The sequence below is a fragment of the Crinia signifera genome, chromosome 9, assembly GCF_055691185.1.
Source record: "Crinia signifera chromosome 9, ASM5569118v1, whole genome shotgun sequence".
NCBI lineage: Eukaryota > Metazoa > Chordata > Amphibia > Anura > Myobatrachidae > Crinia > Crinia signifera.
Genome location: NC_139225.1, coordinates 72,838,628 through 72,853,191, shown reverse-complemented (window position 1 = coordinate 72,853,191; position 14,564 = coordinate 72,838,628). Strand labels below are relative to the sequence as shown.

Here is a 14,564-nt window from a genome sequence, read left to right as displayed (position 1 = left end):
TCCACAGGTGACAGGTAAGCATTATTCATTCATTTAACAAATCACTAGGGCTTTTTCTCTCCTTAAATGGCTACCACCTACAATAACATTTATTTTTCTGCCGCTCCTGTCCACAATGAATTGTGGTTTCCCACTTATCCAGGTTTGACTCTGTGGGGGAAATTTACTTATTAATACTTACTTATTTAGATGAATTCGTTAAAAAAAAAAAAACGTTTTTCCATAATACGATTTTTTTTGGCGTATTCGTCTTTTTGGCATTTACTATGCCCAAAATACAAATATTCATACACTTAATTTTCCTGTCGTATTTGGCTTTCCAGCAGTCAGATCCGTGCAGGCTTCAGTGTTAAAAAAAATAGAACAATAAATAAATAAATTTAAAAAATGGCGTGGGGTCCCCCCCCCCACGGCCGTAACCAGCACCAGGCTGAAAGAGCCGGGCTGGTAATAAAAATCAGGAAACCGGCCAAATAGGGGCTTCGCTGAATTTTTAAAGCCAGCCCCAGGCTCAGGGGTCGGGGCTGGTTCCCAAAATACGGGGGAAAAAATTATATAAGGTCCCGCGGCCAAAACATTAACCCTACTGACCAGTAATCCTGGGCAGGAGTCCTCGGGATCCCCCCCAATGAAGCCCCCCCTCCAGAACTTACCTGCCCAGGCTGAAGCCTGGTGCTGTCCCCGGTACCCCTGGGCTGTGGGTACCGGGCTGATTACAGTGTAATAAAATAGAATAAACCATTCGGTTTTGCTGTGGAACTATGAGTCCCAGCAAGCCTGAATCGCATTCTAGGACTTTGAGAACCACAAGTCCCAGCATGTGGCCCATTAATGGGCTTGCTGGGACTTTTAGTTCCACAGCAAAACCAATAGTTAAATAAAATCACACTGACACATAAGAAAAATAAAACTTTAATACATACATAGCCCATACATACTGATACTTATCTATCTTGAGCCCGTAGGTAGCCCTCGGTACAGGTCCGTTGTCCTGGTCCGGTGTCGGAGTTCTGATCTGGGTCCGGTGTCCGAAGAAATCCATTGGGGACATGTGGAAGCAAATTATATTTACAAGTCTCCTCCGGAGAAGATCTGGTCCTCTTCTTTCCTGAAGTAGTCCGGGTCTTCAGAAAACAAAAAAGCGCAAGTGTCCCGGTACCCTCTCGCGAACTAATAGGAGAGACGCAAGAAATTCCGCTCCTGATTGGCGCTAGGCGGCCAATAGAATCATTCAGAGGAGAGGCGCTGAAGATGAACCTTCAGCGTCTCTCCTATTAGTTTGCCCTGCCGGTACCCACAGCCCAGGGGTACCGGGGACAGCACCAGGCTTCAGCCTGGGCAGGTAAGTTCTTCAATGGGGGGGGGGATCCCCATTCCCCCAGGACCCCTGCTCAGGCTGACTGGTCAGTAAGGTTAATGTTTTGGCCGCGGGACCTTATATAATAAGTGTGACCCGGCTGTGACATTACCCTGCTGGCTGGTTGAGCCTGGGGCTGGTTTTTGAAATACAGACGACCCCTAGTCATTTTGTCCCCCGTATTTTGGTAACCAGCCCCGGCCCTGGAGCCTGGGGCTGGTTTAAAAAAATCAGGGAACCCCTAATTGCCGGGTTTCCTGATTTTTTAATCACCAGCCCTCGGCTCTTTCAGCCTGGTGCTGGTTACGGCTGTGGGGGGGGGGGACCCCACGCCATTTTTATTTATTTTTCTATTTTTTTTTACACTGAAGCCTGCACGGATCTGACTGATCTGTGCAGGCTTCTGTCAAATATGACAGGAAAATAAAGTGTATTTTCCTGGCGTATTTGTCCGGCCATTTGTGGCCGTTTTACGCCAATTAGCGGCCGGCCGATTAGTAAATCAGGAATCACCATTCTTTTGAATGGTGATTCCTGTCGCATTCTAGCGATGGTGTATTCATTCGTATTTGTAAATACAAATATGAATGAATCATCAAGACGAATACAAAAAATCCTTTTTTTGACAAAGTAAATGCCAAAAATACGAATACACCAAAAAAAATCGTATTTTCCTATGAAAATACGATATTTTTTTTCACGAATTCATCTTAGGTTAATAAATTGTACTACCAGTCATGTTGTATATTTGCTATCCTGTCCGTGTGGGAAATGTTATATTGGCCAGTCAAAAAGGATGCTGAAGGTCCGGATTCTGGAACACTATCGAAATATAAAAAATAAGCTGACAAACCACAGTGTCCCACGGCATTTTGCTACTTGCCAAGCCAGTAATCCCAGGGGGTTGCGGTTTATGGGAATAGAGCAGGTTAATCTTGATATTAGAGGTGGGAACAGAGAAAGACTTTTGCTTAAAACAATTGGGATCACTAAATCTACAGGTGACAGGTAAGCATTATTCATTCATTTAACAAATCACTAGGGCATTTTCTCTCCTTAAATGGCTACCACCTACAATAACATTTATTTTTCTGCCGCTCCTGTCCACAATGAATTGCGGTTTCCCACTTATCCAGGTTTGACTCTGTGGGGGAAATTTACTAAGATTAATTTGTTTAAAAAAAACGTATTTCCATAATAAAATACGATTTTTTTTGGCGTATTCGTATTTTTGGCATCTACTATGCCAAAAATACAAATATTCATATTCGTATTTATCGCACATTCGTATTTGTATTTAAAAATACGAATGTATACACCATCGGAAAATACGAATACGAATCACCATTCAAAAGAATGGTGATTACTAATTTCCTATTTCCACCTAGCTGGAGCGGAGGTCGGCTTGCCTGAGGCTGAGCAAGCCAGCCAGCCAACAATGTCACTGTGAGAAAGTGCCGAAGAGCCGGTAGTCGGGCAGGAGACAGTCCACTCCAACTAAGAGCAGGGATCTGAGTAGGAGGTGCTGCAGCGGCGGACGGTAATGGTGAGTCTATGAAAGCCTCTCTCTCCCTAACATTCCTTCTTTCTCTGACACTCTTGTTTCTCCCTTTCTCCATAATTATTTCATCCATTCTCTCTCTCTCTAGCTATCTAGCTATGGGGGTGGGGTGGGGGGGGGCACTAACTTTTATCTTGCCACCAGGCTACATGGACTAACTTACGCCACTGTGTTTCATTGATATGCATTTGTTTCTGTAGGTAAAATTATTCGCTATTGATAAGTGTATTTGTTTTAAATGCCTAGAAAGGTTCTTATTAATGTATAACTATGTTATGCTAAATAGCGTTGCTATAATTGTATTTTATGCATTATTTTAATGATAGCTTTCTGGTCCTGAGGAAGCTGGGAGACCTTTCCCAGAGAAACGCGTAGAGCTTCCTAAATACCTGATACACCCTGACACCACTGTACTCCTGAGGATAACGGACTCCTTCTATATATACTGGACACGGGACTCAATTCTCTATCTGGTAATCCTAATACACACCTTAAGGATTGGACCTGCAACCATCAACTTATCCATATCCAGGTCTACCGGACATTTACTAGAAAACAACTGTTACACTAAACTACCCATCTGGAAATGGCCACCTGGTAATTTATTGCTGCTGCAAAATAGAGACTAACCCCATCCAGTTATTCATATCCTAGATATAGGAGTACCTTTAGTGTCTATAAGGGATATTATATACTCTATCATCAGTGTCTATGTAATAATTATTTTGTTTTGTGTATGATACACATATATAAAAAAAAATGTCACTTGTAAGAAACTGTCATATATCAATTATTTGAGAAACTAAGCCAGCGCTGGTATTTTTTCTTGTTTACTCTATATAATTTTAGGGACTGACTATCCCTTCACCAGCCGCAGTTAGCAGCGCACCTTATCACCAGCTACAGCCCTCTGACGAAGTCTGATGATGAAACGCATTGGGGCGTGGCCTAGCGTCTGTCAAACAGGAGCCTTGTGAAGTGAGCTGTAACCTGCTCCTATGTGCGAAGCGCGGTGCGCCGGCTGTTTATGCCTTTTTAACCTGCGATGTGGAGCCGCCAACCTCGGTAATGTGATTTATTCCTACCGTATTTTATGAGCGTGAATAAAAAAGTCCTATATCAAAACGTTATTTGCACCACAAGGCGCCCGTTCTGTGTGTTTATTTTGCTAGATACTATACCTGCTGGATCAGGTGCCCGGAGGGGCGGAGAACGGAGCAGCTGGAGCTAATTACTCCAGTAGACTGTGTGTGATGTACAGGTAGGACAACGTGCGCAAGATATATATATGCTGAAGGATCTTTCGGCAGAGGAATACGCTACTAAGCGCCGGATAAGTCTGTAACCTAATTTGTGTTTTTGGTGACTAATTACTCCAGTGTGTTTTCCCTGAGTGAGAAAAGAAAAACTGACAGTGGACATTCTTGGACTTGATGTTCCATAAAGCTTCCCTAGTTGTGTGGGAAGGAGACGGACTATCCCCTCATTGCTATGTTAATTGTTTTACATATATATATATATATATATATATATATTTATATATATATATATATATATATATATACAAATACAGGGACTCAACACTCTCCATAATGAACTAACTCACCTTAGTATACAATTAATCAAAAAAATAATGGGGTTTTAGTTCATGAATTGATCAATGCATTTAAGCTTGCAGCCCATCGCCAAGGGACCAGTGTTCCCTCTAAGCTGTGCGCACGTGCGCGCGCACACAACTTGACGAGCATGCGCACAGACATTACAACAGAGTGCACAAAGCAGCAGTGGTCCCTTTTTGCAGTTGTGGACTCAATTAATGTGTGTTTCACCCATTAACTACATTGTGTGCTGTATTTTGAAGGTTTAAATGTTTAATATCATTTTTAAGTAAAGTTAACACAAATGCTGAATGTCATTTTCCAGTTATATGTAAGTGACGCACAAAAATGTAAATTTCATTCCAAAGTTGCACAGCCAAAATCTTTAGCCGCACACAGCCTTCGTAAAATTAGAGGGAACATTGCAAGGGACCCCATTTCACTGCAAGTCCTACACTAACCTGTGACAGCTGCCCCTTTAATTCTAAGTCAGGTGTTGTGTTAGGTGACTGCCTCATCTTTAAAAGCCATAAGGCACTTGGCAGGTGAGCTTTAAACCATGAAAAAACACATGTCCACTTTAGCTATGATGTGTCAGCAGTTGGCAGGCTCTTGAGAGACAATTGTTAGTGTAGGACTTGCAGTGAAATGGGGTCCCTTGGCGATGGGCTGCAAGCTTAAATGCATTGATCAATTCATGAACTAAAACCCCATTATTTATTTGATTAATTGTATACTAAGGTGAGTTAGTTCATTATGGAGAGTGTTGAGTCCCTGTATTTGTATTTATTAGAGCATGTGGTCACAGGCCACTTCACCCCAACCTGGGAATGGCGAGTGCTGCTTGCACCCCACTCGCAGGGATGGCGAGTGTTGTGGTACTCTGTATGTATATATATATATATATATATATATATATATAGCCAGGAGGCTCCGCACTCACATCCAAATGTCAGGACCATACGAGGGGTGCACAGTAAAAGGTCATCCAATCCGGATAGCCAATTATATTCCAAGTGCTTAATAAAAAGCGAGGGCACTCACCATAGCAGCAGAAGTCAGCCAATTTTAATAGTCAAACATGATAGTCGACGTTTCGACCCACATGGGGCCTTTGTCAAGACAAACAGGATAAATCCAAAGGTACACCAGAAGTTACTTTGTCTCTTCTGGTGTACCTTTGGATTTGGAATATATACGGGTGGTTGCTGTATATATATATATATATATATATATATATATATATATATATATATATATACACATACACACACATATCCGTGGTGTAGGGTTCACTTACAAGATTTAAAATACATTTTTATGTATGTACTCAGCACATAGATGCAAATACAACAGATGTAGGTCCTTTGTGACATCGGATCAGTTCCTAGTTATCACTTATGAATTACGTTCTATAAACTCATTGTTTGGATCTTTATGGTTGCAACTTCTCTATCTGTCCTACTTCTCAGCTTCTAACTGTCATTTTACAGGCTGTGGGCAGTATCCAGTTGGCAGTATCCAACTAGCCCCAATAAGTCAGCACATGCCATGGCTTATCGGGTCTTATTCCACCTGACCAGAAAACAGGAACCCAGGGCTGCAGCCATTAAAAATACACAGGTTCAACGTAATAATTATTTTTGCTTTTTCAGATCTGAAATTTAAATATTCTTTTAGTTGAACTTCAGTGTTACAAAATGTGTAGAGCCCCCGTGGAATAATTATTATTAAACAAAAAGAACACAAATATAAAAAAAACATAATTTAATTGGTTTTCTTTTTTACAAAAAATAAATAATTATTTACAAATACAGTATCTGAGGAACATGTGTCATTCCACCGGAAACAGCATACATTCATATAAACAATATGTACTCGGTATATGTAGCGCTCTCAGGGGTGGATTTATCATGCTGCGCTGAGGGGTCTGTGCGCTATCCTCCTGCGCTATAGCAGGGGATAGCGCTTCCCATTATTTATGAAACCCGTTTGACGGGTGGAATAGCGGCGGCGGTGCGGGGGCGCAGGCATAGCGCATGTACATTTTTCTGTACAGTGCGCTTATGCCTTACCTTATTTAAGAACCTTCTTTATGTCCTCGGCGTTGCACTCTGCGCCCTCCAGATTTCGCCACTTTTTTACGGCGCTGCGGGGCTCTCCTGCTTTCTTCTTCGCCGCTTGCTGGTCTCCGGCGTCTGCAAATTCAAACTGCGCATGCGCCGGGTACACAGCATCCCTGGCGAACATTACCCGGCGCATGCGCAGTTTGAATTTGCAGACGCCGGAGATCAGCAAGCGGAAAACTGCGCATGTGCCGGATACACAACGCGAGACCAAGGTATCCGGCGCATGCGCAGAAGACGCCGCCGGCCGGAGGTTCACCCTTCGTTATGGGAGGAGGCGTATCACCACAGGTCAGTGATAACGCACTCCCATAACGTGCGCACACACATTAGTAAATAAGGGCATGAAACAGGTACGCTTCACCGCGCAAAAGTGGCGAAAAATACCTGCGCCCATAACGCCCGTTTGCCACACAATGATAAATCCACCCCTCAGTCTTCTTCCATTGTAAATCCATTATTATCATATGATTGGGTGTTTGGCTTCGGTTCAGGTTCAGCCTGGGAGTCACTTATCTCTTCTGTGAGGTCTTCTGTGAGGTCTTCTATGGAACCAATGTAGGCCTCATTGAGGTGGCCCTGTTTGTGCTTCTGCTGTACTTGGTGTAATATCTGTAACACCTGACATAAGATCACAGTTACATAACATTACTACAACTCAGTCACAGCATCAACAAAGGCAACACTGTCACTGCTACAGTCTACTGTTTACTTATAGAATGTAATATCCCAATACATTTGTTTTTTTATTCATAGGGGGAGATGTAGCAAATCTTCTTTAAAGCTAACATTGTATAGAATGTATTATAGTCATAGGGGTCATCTGTAATACCCCTTTTACACCAGCCCTTATAACCTGTTTTTTTTGCACGGGAGCACAAAAAAAAACCTGGGTTTGCAGGCGGTGTAAATGGTCTGACCCAGGTCGTGAGACCCGGGATATCAACACTGAAAATGTTCCCGGTATTAACTCGATGCGACCCAGGACCCACTAACTCGATGCTCTCATCTCCCAGCACCGGCTCAGGCCCGGCCTACAGTGACGTCACCCACCGGCATTATGCCAGTTGGGGATGCCAGTGTAAATGGGTGTCGCACCCGGGTTGAAGCCAGGTTTTCGGTGTAAAAGGGGTATTAGTGTGGCATGCATGCACAGAGCATTCTGTCCACAGCTGTGTCTCTAAGGGAGATAGGTCTGCTTTTACAGAGACACAATGTTGCCTAAATGACATTACAAATGTAAATATTCATTCTAAAGAAGTATAATAAAACAAAGAAAACCCCACAACAATAAAAATAAAGGGTTTTGTGGTTCAAGATTTACCTGTGATTTGGGGACAATGCCAACTCGAAAAAATGCAATGTTTCCAGTTTCCAGCTTTGTGCAGTCAACCACGGTAGAGGCAATATTCTCAGGGGACGCCCCATCACACAGAACTCCATCAACCTGCAATTATACATGCTTTTATCTTATGGAATTCGGTGGGGTAACAATTATTGCTGCAGGAGGTACAGCCCCTACAGCAGTGGTGTCAAACTCATGGCCCTCCAGCTGCTGTGGAACTACACATCCCAGCATGCCCTGCCTCAGATTTAGCAATACATTGTATAAAACCTGTGGCAGGGCATGCTGGAACTTGTAGTTCCACAACAGCTGGAGGGCCATGAGTGAGGGCCACCACTGCGCTACAGTATATCAGAGTAAAGTGGGTCTGGCAACAATGCTTCTCCTGGCAAGGCCCTTGCTCCTCGCCCTATGCCCCAGACTCTCCACTCCACTATTCAGTTTCACCCCTTATTTATATATATATATATATATATATATATATATATATATATATATATATATATATATGGGTGGTGGCGGCCCGGCACTCTCCACAAAGACAGCTGCGCTGGTGCCCCGCCGAAGGGTTATTGGTAAGAAATAAATGCAGACTGGCACTCCGGGGTCTTTTAAACAAGCGTGTTGTCACAGCAATGAAACCAACGTTTCGGGGGTGGTCCCCCTTTGTCAAGGTGTACAGGTGATATATATTATGCGGATAGACATTTGATTGTATTTTACCTTATCTCCCAACTTTGCATACACTTGGTTGTGATGAGTTGTGTCTGCTTCTCCGGATGGATTCGCTGATGTGACCGCAATGGGACCCACCTAAAAAATATATTATCAGTCAATCATAGAATATTGAATAAGCTGTATACTGTATACATACTTTCTACACAGTAATTATAATGTTTGTAATTATTTCAGGAACACATACTGGCCATTATTCTGGTTGACTCGCAAGGGTGCTGCATTCACAGCCTTGAGAGTCCCCCAGACGCCGCCCGCCACTTGCATTTCCACCTGCCCCATCCTCGCATGCTGGGTTCTTCCACGTGGCTGCGAATGGATGTTTAACGTAAACACCCATTCAAAGGCTATGGGGAAACACCCACATCATTCGATGGTAGCCAACCATTGAATGATGTGGAAGGTGCACGCATATTTAAGTGACTCTCTGGTCACTTAGATATGCATGCACACTCGACAGGAATTGGGCGGGCAGCTGACATGTGATGTCAGCTGCCTGCCCCCTGCACCCGCGTCACCGGGCGATTTGCATGGGAATGTCCAGAGTTTTCATGGGAACGCCTATGAAATGCTGGGCATTCCCATCGGTGAATCCCCCTGCCTACCACACTAAGCCCCCTGCCTGCAGTCTTGGGTGCGTGCTCCTGGTGAACAGTCTGCGGTGGGCGCGCACAACCATAACATCGGACCTCATGGAGGATCCAAACAAACCAAAATAACCCCCACTGTATAATAGGGCTGCATAGCAAACAGTGTACATGTATTACAGCAGCCATACAGTTCTCTTACCATATCAATTAAATGTGTAGTCACCGCACAGTCTGGGATCCGTATTGCGATGCTCTGAGGGGTGCCTATGTATTTTGCAGAGTCTCTGGCACCAAGCACATCCAGCCATGGACCTGTCAGGGGAATAGTTGTCATCATTATAATGTGTAGTAGAAGGGATTATACAGAAGACGGTAGATCACATTGCTGTCTATTGGAGATAACAGAGTGATAAGTGCTCACCTCTTGGGATCACCAAGCTGATGGATGAGGGCCAGGCTGCCTCCATGAAGTCCCATAACAGGGGACTAAACAAATGTTTTGCAGCTTTTAATTGATCTAGACTTGAAATCCATAATGACATTGGGCGGTCCTGAGCCTGACGTTTTGTCCTATGAACAGGAAGAAAAAGTACAGCATACATTAATCAATGTTAGAGGGTGAGTGTTTCTCTAGTGCAGAGGTTCTCAAACTCGGTCCTCAGGACCCCACACATTTTAAAAGATCCGCAGGTGGAGCTTATTATTTTACATGTGATTCTTTAAGGTGACCTGCAAAACATGCACTGTGTGGGGTCCTGAGGATCGAGTTTGAGAACCGGCGCTTTAGTGTACTCTATCAGCCACCTCTGATGCAAAATCTGTAGAATATCAGGAGGTGTTAATAGTAATTTATCAGTTATAGATAAAGTGACGCTGACACTGTACTATCGGCACTTACTTGTAGGCCTTCTCCACGGCATCTGTCTGGTTGCACGCTGCCACCAGGACATAAACAGTGTCTGTCGGAACACCACATATTCCGCCATTTTTCATAATCTCTGCAAAAGGTCACAGCAGGAAGTCCATAAATAAACCAGTGTATCACTGTATGTATATATAGCAAGTGCATGTAGACCGACAGCAGGACTTTATAGCTAATCAAAAAGGCTCTCCATCATTAATCATCACATAGCCTTAGCTCACGACTAGTGTAAAACAGAAAGGTAATATATGAAGAATATGGAATATATAAATCAAAACTGTGCAAAGGTATTGAACAAAAATATGTTGTAATTATAAATCTCTTAATAAAGAATATTTTACAAACTGGCATTACCCATGTTCCGTTTTATGTAAACCAGTTGTAATTTGTTCACTTATCTATTAATACATTTGCATGAACAATATTATGCATTACAGCATGTGACAGACTAAGGACTGTATTGTATATAACACATATAATGACACAGTAAATAAATACTATTCTGGTTAATGCTTTGGTTGATATTGTGAGCAAAAAGTAATCATTTTCTTTCGACAATTCATGACATACTGTACAGCAGGGGTGGCCAAACCGGTCCTCAAAATCTACCAACGTTCCACGTTTTCCAGGTTACCTAGCTGGTGCACAGCTGCAGTCATTACTAACTGTCACATTTTAAAACCTGCTGCATTCATTCCTACTATAGATCCACAGGCTGCCTGGAAAACAAGCACCGTTGGTAGATCTTGAGGACAGGTTTGGCCACCCCTGCTGTACAGTATGTGCCCAGGAAGATTTGGGAAATACTGAAGAATTTTATGGTAATGATAATTATTTATAACCCTGTGACAATGACCTGACAATACAATATAAATATAACATTCTAAGTCAGGGGTGGCCAAACCTGTCCCCGAGGTCTACTAGTGATCCACATTTCCCAGATCACCTAGCTGGTGCACAGCTGTAGTCATTACTAACTGTCACATTTTCCAACATGCTGCTTTCATTCCTACTATATCCACAGGTTGCCTGACATACATGAACTGTTGGTAAATCTTGAGGACAGGTTTGGCCACCCATGTTTTAAAATGTACAGAACACAATGGTAACTGTCTTCTTACCTGCAATCTGTCGCACAGAGCTGGTCCTTGTAGAGATCAGATGGGGGCATTTGGATGCCTTATTAGAAAAACCACTAATTTTGATAAAGGGGCTGCCAACTGGTATTTGGGGAGCCTCAAAGGTGCCATTATATAGGGTGGCAAGAAATAAGTAGAAGCCAGCAATGCCGAAAATAATAGTGACAGCGATGTCATAGCCCAGAGGAAGAGCATTGAGAGAGTCTAGAAGGAAGCTGACCAGGATAAGCTGGAAGGTGAGAGAATATGCAAACCAGGCCTTAGATAGGGAAAGGGTGCTGAATACAATGAAACTGTTAAACAGAATAAAGCATATCATTCCTACTGCAGTGTTAAAGCCTCTGCTTGTGCTATAGATACCACTATAGCGGGATATTCCCCAAATAACCCACATTACTCCATACAGAATGAAAGCACTACTTTCCAGGGTCTTACCACGGGAGAACGCCACTGACCCACAAATGAGATTATACAGCCCTCCTGCAACAACGACCCATGGTAAGACAACTGTGGCCAAGGGTTCTCCCGAGCTTCCCGGCATTGTCATGGCAAAGGCAGCCAAAATGCTGCATGCATGAGCCAGGACTTCAGCATCAGCATACTTGGAATAGCCAAGGAAGGGCTCATGGATATTATTACCCTGATGGAGCCTGAAAACCTTATTTCTGGTGAACAGTTTCCTAATGATGCCCTCCCCAGTGGGGATACTTGCAGATGTCTGTGAATTGTATAGAGCAACCAGCACCATAATCGCAGAAGCAATGTATACTGCAATATTCACTCCCTGGGATCCTTCATGAAAAAAGCCATGTGGGTTACTGGCCAATGCTATACAATAGGCCACATAGAAGAGTAAGTACACTGACTGACCCAGACTCTGAATACTAGTAAAGATGGAGAGGACAGAAAATAGTATGGCAAACACTACCAGGAATGGGACTGGGTAACTTAGCTCCTTGGTGTTCAGGAACTGATAGAGCAACGAGTACCCTTCCGCATATCTCAGAATGGAGAAAAATGCAAAATGTGAGGCATCTAGAATGTGATAATAGCGGTATGACAGGATGCATATAACGGTCTGGTACACAGCTGCTGTCCACAGCCACGCCACCTGGCCCACAAACAGAGTATTGGTTATTCCCAGGAGCCTGCAGCCAAATACACTAGAGGCTGCCATATTAAGGATCAGACAAGTGGCTGTAAGCTCTATATTACATGACCCCCTGGTGGCAGCTAGCTCCTTGTCTTTCATGCTGGACCTGTCTATACGAGGCAAAATAACTTTCTTCTTACTGAGGTTGCGGAGCGCCCGTCCTCCAATAAAGTATATCCCAACAACAGTCACTATGAGGTAATTACATGCTACGGCAGAGGAGCCTATTCTGCTGTCATAGAGTATAACAAGTTCATGAATATAGGAAAGAGAGAGTGCGACAGCCATCACAGCAAGGAGAATTTCCCTCTGAAGGATTCCTATAATACCAATAATAAGCAGCCCCAGGAAGAAGGACACCAGGCCCGGAACCATTGCGTTTTTCGTGTCAGAGATGCCAATGACATAATTTCCGATCAGTAGAAAATTGACTCCAGAGCTGCACCACATGGCTGACACTGTCCAGTAGAATGTGACCCACAGTGAGACATTTCATGGGATTTTCCTGATTCCTAAAGGAGAGAAAGGACACTTCAGAAATCACCCAAATGGATAGATTCACATGTTATCGCTGCATTGTAAAAGGGGTCCCCACTGTGCTGGAGAAACCCTATTATTATGTTGGTGGATCTCTTACTTAAATGTGCTGTGATGGGTATTGGTATAGCTGTATAGATAGATAGATAGATAGATAGATAGATAGATAGATAGATAGATAGATAGATAGATAGATAGATAGATAGATAGATAGATAGATGTATAGATAGATAGATAGATAGATAGATAGATAGATAGATAGATAGATAGATAGATAGATAGATAGATACATAGGGCCAGGTGTATCAAGCTTCAAGAAGTCATAGAATGGAGAGTGATAACTGCCAGCCAATCAGTTCCTACCTGCTATGTTTAAGGCTGGGTTTGAAGACAGGTATGAGCAGATTGACTGGTTGTTTATCACTTTTTATCACTTATTGAAGCTTGATACATCTGGCCGAGATAGATAGAAATATGGCTAGATACAGTAGATAGATAGATAAATAGATAAATCTGGCTAAATCTGGGTAAAGCCTCATCCCTGCTGTGGTCATATAAATTAGACATCATACAAAGAGTTTCTCCTAAAGTTCCAGAGTAAGAAACATACCTGAATACGCCAGTATCACTGCTAGGATAAGGAGCAGGACACCCAAGACTGAAGGGGGCACATGTGGAGCAGCTGCAGCTGTGCTGTAATGATGGATTGATAGAAGCAAACATCCTGGAACATATAGGGAAACCATTAGAGAGACATATAAAAAATAGTGTATAACCTTCCCTGTCAGGGAGGGTGATTGCTGGCAAGGAAGGGAGTGATGTATCCTACCTGCACTGATAGCCAGGACCCCGACACTGAGATACAGCGACTCCGCTCTGCTGCTGGGCTCAGGCATAGCTGCAGCACTGCACACACCGTCTCTGAGTGACTGGAGGCTCTGCTGCATGTCTTATACTGTACAGTGTCAGCCGTCCCTCCCACACACTCCCAGCTCACACCTCTCACCAGGGGCTGGCTGGGAACTTTTAGCCTGGGGGGCAAATGCATGTTGTTCACAGTAACTTCAAAATTTCACACTCATGGCTCATTTCAAGATGCCTGAGGTCTGCCTCATGATTTGTATATACATATATATATATATATATATATATATATATATATATATATATATATATATATATATCTATATAATAAGTTGAAGAGTCTGTGTGCGTGTGTGTGTGTGTGCGTGTCCGTCGAATTGCGGACACACCGTGGCACTCAGAGACACCAAATTTGGCAACAAGATACCTCTGGACCAGGTGGTGTGCACCTCGAAGCCGTTTTTGGGAAATTTCACTTAGAATTTTAAAAAACACCAAGTTTTAATTTTCCTTCATTGATGATCTGGGGAAAAGATCGACGATCTGGGAAACCGTGGACGAAGGAACAACTCCACACCTGATTTCATTGCTGTCATTGAGTATGACAGACACATACTATAACACACACACACGTACA

The 14,564-nt window shown here is 43.2% G+C and overlaps 1 protein-coding gene across 1 annotated transcript; it reads right to left on the bottom strand.

Annotated features, from left to right (window-relative positions):
- Window positions 1-6,967: 6,967 nt before the first annotated feature.
- LOC146035650 (uncharacterized) lies at window positions 6,968-12,991 on the bottom strand. The gene is made up of 7 exons (XM_083159228.1): window positions 11,356-12,991; window positions 10,211-10,310; window positions 9,734-9,882; window positions 9,512-9,624; window positions 8,711-8,800; window positions 7,967-8,089; window positions 6,968-7,263 (listed from the first exon to the last, which is right to left on the bottom strand). Exons 1-7 carry the CDS (start codon window positions 12,974-12,976, stop codon window positions 7,075-7,077), a joined length of 2,385 nt encoding a protein of 794 aa, XP_083015354.1. The 5' UTR covers window positions 12,977-12,991; the 3' UTR covers window positions 6,968-7,074.
- Between the last annotated feature and the right edge of the window lie 1,573 nt (window positions 12,992-14,564).

Coding starts and splice junctions, on each gene's coding strand:
- LOC146035650 (XM_083159228.1), bottom strand. CDS start 12,976: ATGTGGTGCAGCTCTGGAGTCAATTTTCTACTGATCGGAAATTATGTC. Junction 8,801..9,511: donor CTACACATTTAATTGATATG/GTAAGAGAACTG, acceptor TATATTTTTTAG/GTGGGTCCCATTGCGGTCAC. Junction 7,264..7,966: donor GCATTGTCCCCAAATCACAG/GTAAATCTTGAA, acceptor ATCTTATGTCAG/GTGTTACAGATATTACACCA.